Source organism: Alnus glutinosa, chromosome 12, assembly GCF_958979055.1.
Source record: "Alnus glutinosa chromosome 12, dhAlnGlut1.1, whole genome shotgun sequence".
Taxonomy (NCBI): Eukaryota; Viridiplantae; Streptophyta; class Magnoliopsida; order Fagales; family Betulaceae; genus Alnus; species Alnus glutinosa.
In genome coordinates, this window is record NC_084897.1 from 22,778,502 (window position 1) to 22,797,706 (window position 19,205).

At 36.2% G+C, this 19,205-nt stretch overlaps 2 protein-coding genes across 4 annotated transcripts; one reads left to right on the top strand and one right to left on the bottom strand.

The window, feature by feature from the left end:
* The first annotated feature begins 4,274 nt into the window (after window positions 1-4,274).
* On the top strand, window positions 4,275-14,804 carry LOC133851323 (pleiotropic drug resistance protein 1-like). Of its 2 annotated transcripts, XM_062287676.1 has the most exons (11): window positions 4,275-5,006; window positions 7,420-7,627; window positions 8,266-8,419; window positions 9,073-9,561; window positions 9,639-9,919; window positions 10,051-10,283; window positions 10,531-10,671; window positions 10,892-11,146; window positions 11,225-11,399; window positions 11,860-12,496; window positions 12,758-14,804. In XM_062287676.1, the coding sequence occupies exons 1-11, from the start codon at window positions 4,308-4,310 to the stop codon at window positions 14,526-14,528; spliced, it is 5,043 nt and encodes a 1,680-aa protein (XP_062143660.1). In that variant the 5' UTR covers window positions 4,275-4,307; the 3' UTR covers window positions 14,529-14,804. The 2 variants fall into 2 exon arrangements, with proteins under 2 accessions (XP_062143660.1, XP_062143662.1); XM_062287678.1 differs by lacking the exons at window positions 4,275-5,006; window positions 8,266-8,419 and having other exon boundaries at window positions 7,421-7,627.
* Window positions 14,805-14,929: 125 nt separating this feature from the next.
* LOC133851324 (zinc finger CCCH domain-containing protein 3) lies at window positions 14,930-18,905 on the bottom strand. Of its 2 annotated transcripts, none has more exons than XM_062287680.1 (5): window positions 18,720-18,905; window positions 18,548-18,609; window positions 15,906-15,975; window positions 15,579-15,647; window positions 14,930-15,238 (listed from the first exon to the last, which is right to left on the bottom strand). In XM_062287680.1, the coding sequence occupies exons 1-5, from the start codon at window positions 18,853-18,855 to the stop codon at window positions 15,129-15,131; spliced, it is 447 nt and encodes a 148-aa protein (XP_062143664.1). In that variant the 5' UTR covers window positions 18,856-18,905; the 3' UTR covers window positions 14,930-15,128. The 2 variants fall into 2 exon arrangements, with proteins under 2 accessions (XP_062143664.1, XP_062143663.1); XM_062287679.1 differs by having other exon boundaries at window positions 15,906-15,987; window positions 18,720-18,896.
* Window positions 18,906-19,205: the final 300 nt, after the last annotated feature.

The following is a 19,205-nucleotide window of genomic DNA, read 5'->3' on the forward strand; positions in this document are numbered from 1 at the left end:
TTTTTTTTTTCCTTATTTTAGATTTCTACGCAAATCTTATCACCGGCCACTTAAGACAAACATTGTCAAAAAGTGGGTGGCAGGAGAATACTAAGAGAATAAAAGTGGGTGAAAGATTTTTTTTTTTTTTTTTTTTGTTAGAACTTTCATTAAGCAAACAGGAACAAGTACAAATCACCACCAAATTGGTGTATACAGAGCAACACCATTAAGGTGTAAACCCCAAACTGAGCCAAGCTCGAACCAATACAACAATGGAGAGAAAAACACCCAAACCAAAACAACAACCAGAAGAAGAACGCCTCCTATAAGACATCCCACCAATATCAACCACCAAATTCATTGGACGCCACCGATCAACGGCAAAAGGAACGGAACGTAGCCCTCACGCGCGCCTCAGAAAGACAATAAAACCTGGCACGTGAGAGCTACGTGCCGAACACTAACCATCATTCCAGCGATCAAAAACTGCAGCAAGACCAGAAGTTCAAAGTTTTTGGATTTTTCTATTCTGAATAGAAGTATTATTATTATATTCTATTTTTAAAAAAAAAAAAGAAAAAGAAAAAGAAAAGAACCTAATACTTTTGACAAGGGAGAGACACATGTCTGAATCTTGCAAAAAGTTAATAAATATTGCTTTAAAGTAATAGCATGAATTGACATTAATAAATATAGAAATTACTAACATGTATATGTCTGAATCTTCCATTTAAAAATTTCAACTTTCTCTCATGCCATTTGTTTCTTTACACTCTGTACTCCGTTGAAAAGCTACTGGAAGATTTTATTTTATTTTTTCTACTTTAAACAAAATCGTTCTTTTTTGTTTTTTTAATTTTTTGTTTTGATTTTTTTTTTTTCGTTTTTCCTTTATTTTTTTAATTTGTTTTTTAAAAAGTTATTTTTTTACTTTTTTTGTTTTAATTTTATTTTTTCGAATTTATAAGAACAATTTTATCTTATTGGAAAAAAATTATGATCATTTTTGTCTTTTTGTCGGTCTTAGGGGTGACATTGACATGTTTTGGTAGTTTGAAGGGAGACATTGACATAATTGGTAATTTGGGTGGAACATTAACAATATATTGAGTAGTACTTTAAGGGGGATATGCGAGCTTAGTATGAAGATTCTGCTAAAAGTAGACATATCAACAATATGAAGATCGAGTTGATAAAAGACTCAAGCAGCCATTTGTGTCAGGACAGCCAGAAGCCGTGTCCGAACATGACTTCTTAGGGGTTCGTTTTTCTTTGTGTCTAGACAAATGGTAATCATGTCCAAATAGATCTTACAAAAAGATCCTCAGTTTTAATGTGTTTGGACACGTTAGTACCCTGTCAGGACACCGCCGCTTAGAAATCCGTTATTGACTTGTATTAGGATTTCTGAAGCTTATTTAAATAGGTTTCTAGGCAGTAGTTATTTAAGAATTCTACTCTAAAATTCTGTGTGCTAAGAGAGGATTTTAGACATAGATTGTTAATGTTATATCTCTTTTAGAGTTTTGGTTCAATCATCAATCTTCAACAATTGAGGGCAACTGGAGTTCCGGTTAAGAAGATTAAAAAGAAGAACTCTCTAGAGGTTCTGGGAAAGAAGTAGGCAAGTTGATCATTTGTTATAATACAAGAGTGTGACGACTGCAAAGGTTTTGTAAGTATTAACATCTTGTAATTTGCGGATTCTTATTAGTTATTGGATTGATTTCCTGGTTTGACTATTCTGGAGTGGGTTTTCTCTTTGAGTTCAAAGGGTTTTCACTTCGTCACCAAATATCCGTGTCAATTGCTTTATTATTTTTTATATTTTGGTAATTGTTTGTTTGTGGTTGTTTTTATATTTAAATAACAGTTTTATTGACATATATCTATTCAATCCCCCTTCTAGGTGTGTTTGGAGTCGTTTGTATTTTTTAAAAGATATTAAAATTATTTTTTTATTCACTAATGTGTCTCTTATGGCCTTCTAATATGTGTCAAAAATTATAAAATAGTTGCAAGTATAATATTTCTCATTTTTTTTTAATTGCTAAAATAGCGGCTATATGATATATATATATATATGAGTAATGCTACACATCATCCTCTTGTCCACCTTTTATCCTCCCAAAATTGATGTGGCTCTTAAAATCACCATTGGATCAAAATTCAATAATAATCTATCATAAATTCAATGGTGATTTTAAGAGCCACATCAAATTTGGGAGGATAAAAGGAGGACAAGGGGATGATGTGTAGTATTACTCTATATATATATATATATATATCCAATTTCGAAACAACTACAGCATATTTTAACTATTTCTACAGCTAGCCATCAATTACAGTCACATTTTATTATTTTAAGGCATTTCTTAGTGACCCGAATTTTTAATGGATAATAAAAGTTTGAATTTATTTAAATTGACCACTAACTCCACTTAAAATACCCAAAGCATCAAGATGACCATAATATTTTTGGACTCACCGTAAGATCCAACCTGCAGTACTACTGGCCGGCCATTTTTAGACCGAAAGTCTTAGATTCCGGTGAACCGCTTTTGCCTTATATTTATTATTACCGATAACTTCACAAAAAGATAGTGCACTATAAGCTGTTTTGAAAAAAATGGTATTAAATTATCAAACGTATCAAATTGGTGTATCTAAATTTTTAAATGTCTCATTTAAAAGTACTCCGTTAGAATTTGTTATTAAATCTTGCCAAAATTCCTAAAATGCCCGTGTTTTTTTTTTTTAAAAAAAAAAATTATAAAATTTTTCAAAGATTTTGGCATGATTATTTTTGCAAATTCTGATAAATTCTGACCAACATCTAAATCTTAGTATTTTCTTTTTTCTTGTAAAAAAATTAGGAGTATTTTAAAAATTTTGGTAAGATTTAACAGCAAATCTTAACGGAGTACCCTTAAGTGAGACGTTTGAAAACTTGGATATACTAGTTTAAGACATTTGATAGTTCAGTACCATTTTATCAAAAAGTCGTATATTTCGATACCCTTATATGAAGTTATTCCTTATTATTATTCTCCTCCCCTTTCCCTTAAATTGCTTAGGAAAAAAAATTGGTGTTCAGGCCTTGGCAAAGTTGAAGCCCACCGACGTGCCCAAAGCAAAGTTATAAGGTCAACTAGAGCAGTTAGCTAAGAAAGACAGCAAAAAATAAAATAATAAAAGAAGTTAACTAAATGCTATAATAAATGGATGAAGGTATAAATAATGTCAAATTAAAATCAATTGTTTAATGTGTTAACATTTGGCCTAAAATAACTCCAAATGACATAACAATACGGTGGAATCCAGTACTAATTAAGGAGATTTTTCATGAGGATGAGGCTTCGATTATTTATCAATTTCTGTTAAGTCTCTACCATCAAAAGGATCAGTTGCTTCTAACGATGAATTTATTGTGAGAAGTGTTTATCATTTGGAAAATGAAAGACACAGTGTGAACAAGGGGGAACGATTCAAAACAATTTGAAATATTGATACATTAAATTGACACGTTTTAAAGTTTAAGAATATATATAACTGTAAAAATGATGAAAAATTAAGAATGGTAAGTTAAGTTTTCTCGTATAAAGTAGGCAGGGATATGGTACTCAAACAAATTCTTTCAATTCTTTTTATTTTTTTTATTTTTTTTGGGGGTGTTTTAATTTTTTTTTTGTTGATGTGGTGACAATGCACTGGGTAGATCATGTGAGTTGTTAAGTTGTTAAGTTAAGTTGTTATTTTATAATAACTACGGTCAATATGAATATATAACTTGAACTCCCAATTACTTATAAGTATTGACTCTCAATTAATCATGAAAATAATGTGAACTCGGATGTGGAGTAGAGGTAATAACTTTGATACATTTAAAAGTGAGATCTTTTACGATTAAAATCTCGATATACTGGATGATCACATGTAACATTGTGCATGTGAACATTACTCCTCAAGATAAAATTCATAATCCTCTGATTTATTCAAAAAGACTTGAAATATCTCATTAATTGAGATAAATATCCCATTGACCAAAGCGTTTTAGTAAAAAGTTATTAAAATTAAACGTACTAAGTAAAATATCATTTCAAGAGTACAAAATTTGCTTCCTCCTCTAGGAATTCTCTAAACTGAGATGCCTCTACTGTACAAAAGAAAATGACAGACAATCTTTGGAGTTTGCCAAACTTCACATGGTGACCCTTCGTGATGATATTGAGCTTAGTTGAAAGCAATCGATCTCCTAAATCATCTTCAATTTATAGTGAACATTTTACGAAAATTGATAGCATTATCTGATAACTCCAGTTAAGATGTCTGATATTTCTGGTGGGTTTTCGCCGGAAATTCAATATCAAATAGAAAATGTATATACTACAGCTCCGGTGACACCGACAACTCTAGTTAAGATGCCTGATATTTCTGGTGGGTTTTCACCGGAAATTCAATATCAAATAGAAAGTGCATACACTACAGCTCCGGTGACACCAACAACAACTCCAGTCAAGATGTCTGAAACTTCTACTGGGTTATCACCGGAGATTCAATATCAGATAGAGAATGTAAGAACTATGACGTCCCCAGCAACTTCGACGACAACTCCAACCAAGATGCCTGAAATCTCATGTGGGTTATCACCGGAGATTCAATATGAGATAGAGAATGCAAGCACTACGGCCCCGGTGGCACCGGCGACAACTCCAACTAACATGTCTGAAACTTTTGATGTGTTATCACCGGAAAATCAATATAAGATAGAGAATGTATATCCGGCGACGACTAGGCATGCTGCACTAAGGATCTACGAGAGCTTGAAAAGGCATTGGCTCCGAGATGAGGCTGGCAAGGCATTTGGAAGAGAGGCTGCTGAGATTGAAGAGGTAAAGGGAGAGGAAGTCGATGGGGATGGGAAGAAGAATGAGGAGCTCTTGGGGATGGAGTACATTCTGAGGGATGGTTTTGTTAGTTATCTTCGTGACATGGCAAGAATCACACCCCCAGTTCCTCAGCAGGTAGCTTAACTATATGTCCTTATTTTTGTAGGCCTAAAAGGTTGTGTTTGAGATTGGAATTTTGTAAGTATAAATTGCGATTTTAAATTAAATCACAAAAAATGAATCGTTTGGAAATTGTATTTTTTAAAAATTGTAATTTGAAAAGGCAGAAGTTGTTTTTTTCAAATCACAGGCAAAGTGGTACTTTTTTGAAAACACAGAATTTTAAAGGCTAAAACTTGCGATTTTAAATGTCAAACTGCGATTTACCAAACGCTTAACTGCGTTTTTAAAAATCAATTTTTTAAATCGCACATTTTAAAATTGCTACTTTTAAATCACACATTTTGAAATCGCAAACTCAAACGGGCCCTAAATAATATCCGACATTGAGAAAATTTTAAGCCAGTTTCTTTTGATGATTATTCTAGCCTGTGCACTCGGTAGAGGATTATGTGAGCTTTGCACTATTAAAATTGTCAGCACTTTATTGGCTAGGGAAAGTATGTTTCTAACAAGAGTAACGATACTATTTACATCTATTTATCACACCCATTTCATGTTAGTTGACGTAGTATATTTTAAGTGACTTTTCTTTTGTTTTTTCTTTTAAGTAACTGATATGAAAAACTACTAAAAACAAAAGAATATGACAAAGAGTAATGTTTCTTGCCCACAATTAGATAGAAGACATCAAACAAAATTAATTATAATAATCATATAGTATAGAAGATTACAAAGATGGTCAATCTAATTAGCTATTAACCCGTATGCATTCAAACCCTAACAGTTTCTTTTTTCAGGCTGTTTCTTTTCAACAATTACTTCAACTAAAAGATTGTAGCCTGTGTTAGTTTGATCTATTTGTTTCTTTGGTTTTTTGCTTTTTACTTTTCTTGATCTATAGCTCTTGGTCTCATAATTGTTTTTTAAAAAAAATAAAAAATAAATAAATAAAGAATAAAAATGATCGGCCAATTAAAAACTATTAAAGGGAAGATAAAAATAAATCAGCTACTTCAATATACTAGAGAGTGAAACAAGATAAGTTAATGAAGAATGCAACCTTAGATGGGACAAAATGGTAAAATGCATCTAAGGGTTGACATACGGTGTAAAAGACACGAGTAATTCTAGACGTCATTTTTTTATCATTCTTGCGTCCCTCCAAAACTGATGTGATTTTTAAAATCACCATTTGATCAAAATCTAACAATGATCTATCATAAATCAAATAGTAATTTTAAAAATCATATCATTTTTAAAGGGATACAAGAGTAACATGGATATGACGTATAGAATTATTCAAAAGACACGGGACATGCATATCCTTGAAAGTCTAAACAGGATTATATGAGTTACATTTATTCATTGGATTCCACATCAAATATACCATATGGATTCCAAAGTGTGTTGTGTAAATATCATTACTCTTATGATAATGGAATTAAACCCATATCCTTTTCAAACCCCTGCTCTCAACCAAAATATAAAATGTTAAAATTCACCAAGAACTTCATAATATATATTATATACCAACGGTCTTGATATTGTGATATATGGCATTCTACCAATGGTCTTGATATAGTGATATATAATTATATTATATAGGGTCGGAACTAGAATTTTAAGAGAGGGCGGGCAAAACTTAAAAAAATAATTTTTTTGGGAAAAAACATAAATTTTGAGGGTTCCATTTCATAAAAATACCTAAATTTTAGAATAAACAATGAAATTTTTGTGACAATCCTAAAATTTTTTGGTGGCCCGAAACCCCACAAGACTAGGGGTGGTTCCGCCCCTCGGTATATATGAGATGAATGCTAAGAGATTTTAGTCGAAAAGAGATGATAAATTTGAAACTCATCCAAAATATAACTTTTGTGTGGGGTTTAGTTATTTTTAATTGAGGGAAATCAAGCTAGGACTTCTTGTATTTTTGCTCATTTTATCTTGGAGATCCTATTTTTTAAGAGTGTTCTCCCACTTTTGAAAATCATTATTAAATATGTGGGACACATATGAGGAACTCACATACAAATCCAAATGGTAAGAATACAATTTAGGCTCATTCTAAGTTTAAGACACTTGCCAGTCTTTTTGTCAAATAGATAATAAAAATAACGGTAAGAATACAATTATGTCCCTAAAAAAAAAAAAAAACTAAAAAAGTGCCAAGCTAGGTGACCTAGCCTAACTACCCACGTACGACTTAACGGGTGAAGTCACCTCCTCTTCGGTCAGAGGGGATAGAGTCACTCCCTCTTTTAAGGGGCGGCTACGAGCCACTCCAATTAGAGGGGTGGAGCCACCAAGCCACCCACTAATGTTAAACTCTAATCCTTAATGCGATAAACTTAACCTAAATACATCTGTGCCCAGTTATAATGTAAGCTTCAATGGGAATATTGGCATACTTTTTCTTTTGCAGGTAGTCAGGTTTTCAGGCATAAAGTTCACAAGGAAGTTTGAGATCTCCAACAATGGATATGAAACATTTGGAAAAAAACTAGTGGCCTGTTTTGTTGGGCCCCTGAAGACTCTTCTTCAAAGAAAGAAATCAAAATGGATGCAGATTCTGAGGGGAGTGGATGGGTATATCATGCCTGGATCTATGACCCTCCTACTAGGGCCTCCAGGTCAGTTTCATAATTAAGAACCAAAATTATGAGCCATGAAATCGAAATACTAAAAGAAATTAAGACTATGTGGTGAACAGGACACCAAAATGTACAAAATTGAGATCATAATCTCATCATATGTATTCTTTTGAGAAAACAACATTTTACCTTCCCCAACTACCATTAAATTTGTAATACTCCCCAAACTTTTAATTTTTGTAACGTATTTTGTATTTTGTTTAACTACTAAAGGCCTAAAGGGGTTACAATGTCCCATTTTCGCGCCCAAATGACAAAATACCCTTTCATGAGATAAAAGAATCCAGGAAAAACAAAAAAGCAAAATAATAATAATAATAAATGAAAAATAAATAAAAATAGAAAAAAATGAAAAAAAAAAAAGAGCTAAAAATTCTCAAGAATGACCTTTTCTTTCTTCAGTATTTTTGTTTTTCATTTTTTTTTTCAGATTTTTTGTCTAAAATTTTGCTTTATTTATTTATTTATTTTTTTTTTCATTTTTTCTAATGCATATTTGCTTGAATTCATGGTGGTACATTATTTTCTTCTATCTTTATTCACTGGATGTACAACTGTTCTTATATTATTGGACATTCATTTGCTATCAAAATAATCCCATTAATTAAATCTTACAGGCAGCGGTAAAAGCACTCTTCTAGAAATTCTGGCAGGGAGAGCCAACAGAAATAAAAACTCAACCCTGGAGGGTGTTGTCATGTACAACGACAAATATGCCTCCCATATTTGTCTTAGTAGACTCATTGCATATATTAGCAACCAGCTTAATAGGTAAGTACACAATAACCCAATTATAGAAACGAGCACATATCTATCATACTACATGGGCATTTTAATATGAAAAAAATATATTGTAGAGGTCCATATGAGTGGTAGCCATCAACCGCCCTCTCACCCACCAAAAGAGGAGGGGGTGGGGTTGCCCCACCACACCTCCACCTGTTGATAGAGGAGGCAGGGGTCGCCCCACCCACGGGCGGTGTGTGTAAGTGGGCTGCAACTCACGCCCTCCACTAGTAGGAAGTGGAGCAACCTCACCCTTCTCCCGTGTTGGTGGGTGGGCAACGCACCCATTCAAGCTGGTAGAAGGCGTGGGTCATGACCTACCCAGGTCCCCTCTGCTAGTGAGGGTGTGGGAGGGCTCCCCCCACCCACACATGCTATCAATGGGAAGCGATTTGATAACGGAGCATAACTTAAAAGAGTAATTTGATCAATCTTAAACCTTATGTACTGATTTGATAAAAGGTTAACAACTAGTATTACTAAAAATTTAATTAAAATGACTGGCCAAATAATTCATGAGATCTAACTGAATGTAATAACATCGATCCCTACTTATGGGCACACAAATTTACAATCAACATGATAAGGAAATTAAATATTAGAGGTTAGCTTATTCCCTTTCTCTCGTAAAAATGCAGACACCTTCCATTTTTAACAGTTCGAGAGACACTTGAGTTTGCTAGAGACTGCACTCAACGGCTTCGGCCAGAGAACTTCACTCCAGAGATGAGAAAATTCTTTGCACATGCTCTTGTGGAGGGACAGGATCCATTTCTAGAATATGTGTTAGAAATCTTAAACTTGAAGCAGATAGAAAACAAGCTCGTTGGAGAGGCAATATCTGACATTGATCGCCAGAAGCTCACAACAGCTGAGTTAGCGCTTGGAACATTCTCTGTCATGATTTATGACCAACCATTTTCCGGGTCTGATCTAGCAGCTACATATGACCTTGTGGACACCATAAGAACCATTTGCAGGATTCAGCAATCTTCTGCAATCATGTCACTGACCCGACTCTCTCAGGAAGTGTTTGATCTTTTCGATAGAATTATATTACTCAGTGATGGGCATGTTCTTTTCCAAGGCCCTCGCCAAGATGCCATTCCTTACTTTGCGAAACTCGGGTCAGTATATAAACTTCTTCATAAATAACAACCTTCAAGACACCATTGAAAGGCAGCAACACTTGTTAAATATTCAGGTACATTAAGCCATCGCATGTGGAGTCCAATGAATTTCTTGAAGACATTGTAGCGGGAGATAGTTTGCGGTATATTGCTCCAGGAGCAACTCTCTTGACACTAGAAGAGCTACTAGAGTGCTATAGGGCTTCAGACCACTACAAAGATGTAATGAGAGTTGTTAATGGAGACTACGCAAAGCACACCTACTGGGTGGAAAGCGAGCCTGGGATCGGGTTGTCGCTTAAAACGCCATCCAAAGACCATTGCACGGTCGATGCACAGCAGAGAAGAGAGACTGGTAAACAAATCATTCCATAAGAATATCCATAACCTGTCAGAATAAGCTCTGTATATACAGCTGGAAATGGTTCAAGAATTCTTAACTGAAGTAGCTTTCTCCAACAATTAATAATTGCTCACATTTTGCAGCATTGATGGTGTCCAAGCTCTCTACAAAAGTAGGGAAACCAGGGGGGATTGAGAGCACGGGAAGAGTTCAGATTGGGGACATGATCACAGCAATTTCTGTGAGCAATGAAGAAATGCTATACCTATCAATTGGACCCCAAAAGATTCAGCACAAACGTGCCTCACATGCATACTCTGTGTTGAAGCAGGCACGAGCTCATGTTCATCTCCAAGTTGAGCGCAACAGAGAGAAGGTACATAAAAACCTTTCATACCAACAAGGAAGAACAAAGAGCTAGAGGATGACGAGCTTATTGGTTTTTTTGGATAAAAATTGCATGTGAGAAACAAAAGACAAGACTGTCTGATTTGTATTTACAAAGTGTTTATCTATTATTTAGGATGATGAGCAACAAAGTAATGCAGGCACTGAATCCAATGTGAGAAACAAAAAAGATAAGATTGTTTGATTTGTACTTACATGGTTTATCTGTTATTTAGGATGAAGAGTACCAAGCTCAGTGGAAGCAGTTCCAAAGGCCCTTTGTACAGACATGGTGGCATTCAACCAAGACTCTGACCTACAGGCAAATCAAGATCACCAAAAGGCTTCAAGCTATAATCAAATTAAGGCTATTGCAGGTCAATACTAACATATCTCTGCAGGGAACCTTCAATACTAACATATCTCTGCAGCTTTCCCTGCTCATGCGGATCATAAGAATCAGCTGACATGTCAAAATTCCAAGTTATTTTCCATCTAGAAAAGCCATGTCTATAGAACTAATCTGGAAGGAAAACCCTAATCTTTGTTTCATTAAGAATGTGATGCCAACACCAATCACCCTTTTGAACTTTACAGGCAATTGTTCTGGGAATATTTGCGGGAACACTGTTCTACAAACTTGGTGGTCAGTATGACCAACAGCAAATGAATTCAGTAAGGTCCCTTGGGTTTGTATCCACCATGAGCATTCTGCTCTTGAATCAAGTACAGCTTCCCCTCTGCATGCTACAAAGGCCAATTTTTTACAAGCACAGGTCCCAGAGATTCTTCAGACCTTCTTCATACATTGTCGCTCATTCCATAGTCAATCTCCCACAGACCCTTCTAGAAGTATTCTTCTCAATCACTTTTCCCCTATAGAAATAAGCATTGATGTCAAATAACTTAGGCAAACAGTGATTCTTGCAGGCTCTGGCATATACTCTCTGTGTTTACTTTCTAGCTGGGCTATCAACAGCAGGAAACAGGGGACCATTCTTTGAGTATCTATTTCTCTTATTCTTAGTTGCATATTTCGGTTCCTCAGTCTTCTTCTTGATCAGTGCTGTCGCTTCTTTTCCAGAAATTGGGAGTGCTTTAGCAGGTACTTCTGCTTCTCTGTACTATGATAACTTCCAAGAATGATTTACCTTTGAGGGGAATAAAAACGAATTGGAGTATAATACTGGTTTAAAAGACAGCATGTTTTTTTGTGATTCAAGAGTATTAACACCAGACTATTTGGATTTCTAAATGGAAGGTCCTATTGTACCACATCATGCATGTGCATTGCAGGTGTTCTGAGACCAGTTGTATGAATAGGCAGCTATCTGGTACACTGAGGTATCCTTAGAATTTACCATTTGAACATCCAAATCATAGGTTCCCTTTGTAATTCTCAGTATCAATTGAAATGCTCCCTCATAATATGTTATTATAACAATTTCATGAATCTCACATAGATAAAGAGCACTTCATACTTCTTTTTTAAGTCAATGTTGCTTCTGGTTGCTACTACTGCAGCAAGTGCAAAACTCAATGTTAGTTTCACGTACTTCTTGCAGGTCTACTTATCTCAGTCTTCCTACTCTTCAGTGGCTTTGCAATCTATCCATCCAACATCCCAACCTACTGGAAGTGGCTCACCTACGTGAACCCTCTTCATTGGGCTAATGTCTCATTTTGCAGGATCCAATTTCATGAGGGTTACAGAGACCTATGTTCCAACTACGTTGGCCAACTTTCTTTTTGTGACAAATTCCCATCAATGACAGTTGGAAAAGCCTACCTGGTCTTCTACGAGCTCTCTCAAGATGTTAAGATGCCATGGCTACCTTATGCCATTCTAATGGGGTGGACAGCAATTACCTTAATATTAACATTACTGGGACTTAAGAAAATAGAATTCATGGGGATGAGCCAATCACTGCCCCAACTCAAAAAGACCGCTATAATTAGTAATTATAAGGAAGACAGCAAATGTGAATTTCATTCATTCAACAGCAACAATAAACATTCTTATAATTCTGGGGATTTTAGTTATTCTAGGACACAACATTTAAGTTCACCCTGTAACATAACAAAAGAAAATGGCAGCATCAAGAAATGGACTGAGGAGTTCCCAATTGACCTGGAGAGGGCTGGGTTAGACATTCCATCAAAGGATGTGACTCTACTATTCGAGGATTTGTCACTCACAAGGTTTGTTCCCCACTCCCAGCCTAACTTGGTTTCCCAGTCCCCAAATTTTCCCCAAACAACTATTATACAATTACCTGGAGTTGTTATAATGGCCCTACGAAAACTTGCAACATGATAAAAAGAACATTAAAAAGGAAAAAAAGAGAGACAGTAATAACAATAGCCATATAAGTACAGGGGGAAAAATCCCCCATTGTTTGTAAATAAGATTGGAGGTTTGATCATAATGAGATACTTCTTCACAATTTATTCATGCATCAGGTATGATGAGGGCAGGAAAGAAAGGACAACAGTCTTCAACAACATCACAGGCTATGCAAGACCCAAGACCATGCTAGCCTTATTAGGTGGTAATAAAACAAGTATGGGCGCACTCCTAAAATGCCTGGCAGGGAGGGTACCTGTAAGCGGTAACCTCCAGGCAAATGGTTTGCGTATAGGTGCTGCCTTCTCCAGAGTAATAGGCTATGTTGAGGAGCTGGATGTCCACCAACCTTACCTCTCTGTCCGGGAATCCCTTCAATTCAGTGCTGCACTACGTCTTAGCCAAGAGATTAGCCCCACAAGCCGCCGCATTCATGTTGAGTTGGTCCTCAACCAACTTGGTCTACTACCCTACTCCAATGAACTCGTAGGTTCTCTTCGTGATGCCACTGGAAAAACATTTGAACTAGCCAAAAAGTTAACCATTGCAGTTGAGCTGGCTGCTAACCCAAGTATTCTCCTCCTTGAAGAACCAATTTCTGGCCTTGATACTACAGGAATGTTGACCATACTCCATATTCTCTCTCAAGTGTCAAATTCAGGTCGCATCATTATTGCCACTCTAACACACCCTAGTGCACGCACACTATCATTCTTTGACCTGGCTCTTATTCTAACAGGGGAAGGGCATCAAGTGTATTTCGGTCCGGTGGGATCTAACTGCAAATCCTTACTAGATTATTTCCAATCAATCCCAAAGGCCCCTCATTATTCAGGAAAAGAGACTACAGCTAGATTTATCATGGATGCTCTTGGCCTAGGAATAAAAAAGAGGGGCACTCATGAAAAATTTTCAGAAATCTACCAGGCCAGCTCTTTGCAAGAAATTAATAATGAAGTGATTTGCAGCATAAAGAAGACAATTGAGGATAGAGGACGAGATTATCTATCTTCTACTTATCCAGCTCCATATTCACGGCAAGCCATTTTGGTACTGCTAAGAACACAACGATTCTTTTGGAGGAATGTTCGATATACGTACGGTAGGCTTACAGGGTGCGTGATGCTTGGTCTCCTGATGGGCTCCCTCTATTTTCAGATTGAATACAAGGACATATATGGTGCTACCTCACGTACACTATACATATACATGCAAGTTATGCTCATAGGAGTGATCTCAGCAAACAATGTCATAACCCAGATTGGCACAGATAGGTTGGTCTACTTCCGAGAAAAACGGGCTGGGATGTATCTTCCAATACTTTATCCACTATCATGGGCTGTGGGTGAGATTCCTTACTTTTTCATAGCAATACTTGCAGTTGTAGGAATTGGGAATGGCATGGCAGGTATTGGGACACAATCCCCTTTAGAATTCATGACATACTGGACGGTGCTTTTGCTGTTCACACTATGCCTAACCTATTTTGGAATGATGATCACTTTCCTAGCACCAATGCCAACAATAGCTGCATTTGCCGTGTCAATTTTCTCGTCAATGTGGATTTCAGCTTCTGGTATAGTGGTCGTGCTCTCTAACATAGAGTTCTACAAATGGATGTATTGGAGCAACCCATTCCAGTATGCAATGCATGCAATGACCTCAATCAGTTTCTACTGTGATACAAAGGGGTGTGGAGCAGAGTGTAGGTGCCCACGATTCCCAGATGGTTCTTATGTGTGGGATAGGTTGGCTACTTTGAGAAGCTTGAGCCATGAGAGGATAGATACAGACATACTAATTTTGTCTGCAATGTGCATGATGTTTGCCAGCCTTGCCTGTGTCTTCTTTGTGGTGATGAAGCACAACTCTCCCCCTCACGTATAGAGTGATAACATACATTACATGGACCTCTTAGAAGCAAAATTGGGAAGTGTTTAAGGAGCAAGACAAAGCAAGGAAACAGAGCAAAGAAGCATCCATAGGGTAAAAGTCAACAAGAGTTAACCAAAAGGAAGCCTTCAATCGAAATTATGCAGAATACGACCATGTATAACTATAATTTCTGCAGCCTGAATTATCACGTTCATAGCACACTAATTTATTCATATACAAATGTACCTTTTTTTCCTTCTCCAAATTACCATATCTAATTGCCTGGCACTGCAAAGAATAAAATATGCAAATTCGCTGGAAGCACTTCAATGAAAAAGGTGCAGGAAGTAGCCTAAACCAAGTCATAGGCAATCCACTGGATCCGAAAAAAATTACTCAAGCAACGAATGACATGCCCAAAGGAGAATACTTCTTTTTCCTTAAAAGATGATAAAATAAGCAGCATGTTCCATTCAAGAATAATATACACAAGCTGCATGATGTATCTCAATGTACAATGTAACAATACCAACAACATCAAATTAAGGTGCTAGAAAACATAGAAGGATTCACATTACTGGCACAATAATAAAGGGGGACAAGCAAAGTAACCTATCCCCAATCCACAAAGGGAAGAGGCTGATATCCACCTTCTGGAGGAGGCTTTAGTGATGGAGGTAGATTGCCCCACGACATTCCAATACTATCTAGTAACACATCCCCTGAGAATCACAACGAGAAAAAGTAAGCATTAGGTATAAACATAGAAAATAGAGCTACAAGAATTAAAAAATTAGTTCAACATAAAACATATATATCAATGCTATCACAGCTAATAGAGAATATCATCTGATACACACATGCTATACTATTGACTACAATAGTGATATTCAAGAACAAAGCCCCATGCCTAAGAGACTGAAAAGCAGTAAGCCTTATATAGTTTCCATACCACATAAAATTACTAACAACAAAAAAATCTAATTCATCCAAATTATCATAACAAAACTGCAACTATCAACAAACAGTCCAAGTCTAAACAAACATGTAATCTATAGTTACCGGACAAAGTGCCTCCTCCAAATAATTGATTTCCTGGGGTACTTGGTGACTGATTGTTATCCACGAGGCCTGTTGGTGAATGTTGGAAAAGTTAGATATCTCGTTTCCCAAAATTAAACATAAATGCCATCATTAATCCATATATTGTTTCAAATTATGCTAAGCCCTTTTTAGAAATAAGAGCTTCATAACACACAAAAGTTGAAGTACTAATCAGCCAATCAGGTTTGGTTTAGCCCATAATATAACAGGAAATTAGAAAGTAGGCAGTCCAAAACTAAGAGAAAGGAATTAAAGAAAGAAGAATGGAGTAGGGACAAAATTTACCTGATACACCTTGAGCATTCACATTTGGTAAGTTGTTCTTCGGATGAAAATATTTGCAAGAATCTCCATACTGGCAAAACCCCTTCACCCCATCATGCCCAATAAAGTAAATAAATAAGAAAAGAACAAGTTAATCCAAGCCAAAATATTCCCATACAAAAAGCTAATGCAAAATCCTCCTTTGTAACGCCTCTGCTAAATTAGAAAGAAACAAGGGAAACAAAATGAGAAGAGGGCTTCCTCGAGGGAGCCAGCCTCCACTTTTTTGGTTCAACAATAATCAACAATCTCTTCATTAATCTAAAAATAGCTTAAGTAAAGGAACCAAACAACCATTTAGGAACCCATGTATTTAATTTTTTTTTTAATTTTTTTTGGGTGAATTAAAACCTTTATAACCAAACACCAAGAGTCAATTCACTCCAGTAAAAAACTGGATTCAAAATTCTAATCAGGGACAAGCCCCCCGAAAAGAACAACAAGAAGCTAACCAACTAAACAAAGCAATCTACAACAAAATGAATCACAAGCTACACAAAAACTCAAACTGCATCAAGCAGAAAACAATCTGCACTACAGAAGCAGTAGCCAAAACCAGTCACTGCCGAATCAAATTCTGCAGATTCCAGGAATGAACAATCCCAAGATTTCTCCCCACAATCTTCACTGGCCCTTTAGCCAAGAGTCTAGCCCGCACCTGCCACTTAATCTGAGCAATAATGCCTTCTTCAGACCGAGGAATGTTTCCATGAAGGAGATCATTCCTATGTCTCCATATGTGATACACAGTAGCCCCAAAGCGAAGCTTACAAATAACAGAAAATAAGCTTTTCCCACAAACTTCCTCTTGAAACCAACTCACAACACTATCCCAATCAACTGGAAGGTTAACAACACAGCAAATATGCATAAGAGCGCGCCAAATTCTACGGCTGAAGCTACACCTAAAGAAAAGGTGCTCTTTGTTCTCCAAACAACCATGACAGAACAAACAGCACTAGAGCCATTAAAGCCCCACATGCACATCTTTTCCTTGGTGGTTAGAGCATCTCTAAAAGCCAACCAAAGAATGAAGGAGTGCCTCGGAATTGCTAAAGGGAACCAGACTGTATTGTACCAATCCACAGTTGGATATTTCACCCTTAAACTGCCCCAAGTTTCAGAACATGAGAATATACCATTTCTGGATTTCCAGACAGGAACATCTACATCTCCAATTCCAACTTCATGCAAACAACTTTGAATCTCCACCAAGCTATCAGACTGGGCATTAGGCCAGTACCACTCACCATGCCTAATGATAGAGGACAATTTAGGACCAATAGCAATAGAATAATTTTTTTTTAATTTCTTATTTAGGATATTTTTGTAATTTAAATTAATTGTGCCACGTGGCACATGACGTGCCGAACGAGAGCCACGTGACATTAATTAATTGGTTTGATGTGACATACTGTTAATTAATTTGACAATAAGTTGACGGAGAGACCTATTTGAAATCAAAGAAAAACCCAAGAACCTAATTGTTGAAATTGAAATCACATGAATTTTTGGCCAGCATCGGCTACTTTGGCCGAAATTTGGACATCGACTTCTTTTGGCCGGAACTGGGCTAACTATGAGCCTGAAATGGGCTACATGGCCACACATATGCCTCTTGGACTTCTTCTTCTTTTTTTGTCATCAGGTTTTTTCTTTTCTTTTGGTTTCTTCTTCTTTCATTTTTTTTTTCACTCCTTGAAACACAAACTTTTTTTGTTTTTCCTCATGCCGCATCACCACACAAAGTCACAAACAACTAAATTTTTTTTTTTTCCTCACGCCTTGCATCACCACACAAACAACTAACCTTTTTTTTTTCTTCCTTTTGCAATAGAAGCAAGAGGAGACTGAATCACAGTAGGGCCCCCCCAAAAAAAAGTGGACTCTCATAGACCATTTTGTTCTCTGATATATGTGAAGATCAGAGACAAAACGATGAGAAGCTAAAAGAAAAATAAAAATAATATAAAATTGAAATTCCACAAAATCGAAAAAATTGGCGTTAGCCTATAGCTCTGATACCATATAGAATCTGATAATAAAATAAACAGATAACGGAAAGAGAGGAAGACTCGGAGATTAAGGTGGTTTGACCTATGACCTACATCCACAAGTTAAAGGCTTAAAGTCTTGCAGGCTACATCTTTCCTTAATATTTGATCTGAGTACAAGGCTCTATTTATAAAGCTTTACATGTGATTTGAATAATTTCAAATACAAACTTATCCCTTAGATTAGAGTTAACAAATCCATTAATTTACGATAATCAAATCATCTAAATGCCTTGATTTAGGGAATACAAATCAACATTTATCACAAAGGATTTCTATCCTTTAACAATGAAAACCTAACGCCTAAATTTAATTTTTCCCAACAAAATACGCTCAAATTTCCAAACCAAAAGCTAAGTTAAATCTCTGCCTCCAGCCCATTAGTCATTAGTCATTACCCATTACCCAATAAAATTACACGAGTGATCAAAGGAAACGCAAAAGATATTCCAATTTCATACTTCAAGTTCAAGCAATATTCAATATCAAATAAAACAACTTGGGTAATCAAAGAAAATTGCAATTCGATAGAGATTTTGAAGACGATACCGTCTTGACAAACCGGTTGCAGACCCCTTTTCCAAATCCCTCGGTATAAGCCTGGTTCACATCTGCAATCAAAAACAACTTAGCATCATATATAAAGGGTCGGAATATATTGATGTTTGGTTGGTAAGATAGCAGAGGAAAAGAAAAGGAACAAAAATAAAAAAACGGAGACCTTGGAGCTTGAGCGAATCGAACCAGAGAGCCTTGGCTCTAAGGTGGTGGAGACCCTGGAGATGGCGTTTCCGAGCATATGCGGTGTCTTGGAACTGCTTGTCGCAGTAGTCGCAGTAGTACTTCCCCAACGGCATTCTCTCTCTCTCTCTCTCTCTCACTCTCACTCTCACAATTTGATGAGTCTTGACAGTACTATACGTCACGTCGTTTATTGCCGGAATCCGAACGACATATCTTTTTTACCACGTATCATTAAACACGACATAATTGTCTTTTATGGGATTAGGATCCCTCGAATCCTATGCATGGGCTGGGCCTCGAATCCTAAGCATGGGTCTTTGTTTGGTTTGTGTACATCTCAAAATAAGATTGTTTTTAGAATTATTATTTGGTCAAAATTAATAATGATTAATCATAAGTTTAAAGATAATTTTAAAAATCACATTATTATTAAAGAGATGTAAAAGGAATTTATAGAATTACT

Bases quoted from the DNA above. Each gene is read 5' to 3' on its own strand.
- LOC133851323 (XM_062287676.1), top strand. From the start codon at position 4,308: ATGTCTGATATTTCTGGTGGGTTTTCGCCGGAAATTCAATATCAAATA. The intron at 5,007-7,419 runs GTAGCTTAACTA...TTTCTTTTGCAG, and splicing joins CACCCCCAGTTCCTCAGCAG to GTAGTCAGGTTTTCAGGCAT. The intron at 11,400-11,859 runs GTACTTCTGCTT...TACTTCTTGCAG, and splicing joins AATTGGGAGTGCTTTAGCAG to GTCTACTTATCTCAGTCTTC.
- LOC133851324 (XM_062287679.1), bottom strand. From the start codon at position 18,855: ATGCCGTTGGGGAAGTACTACTGCGACTACTGCGACAAGCAGTTCCAA. The intron at 18,610-18,719 runs GTCTCCGTTTTT...TTTTGATTGCAG, and splicing joins CGATTCGCTCAAGCTCCAAG to ATGTGAACCAGGCTTATACC. The intron at 15,988-18,547 runs GTATCGTCTTCA...GATGGGGTGAAG, and splicing joins GCAACCGGTTTGTCAAGACG to GGGTTTTGCCAGTATGGAGA.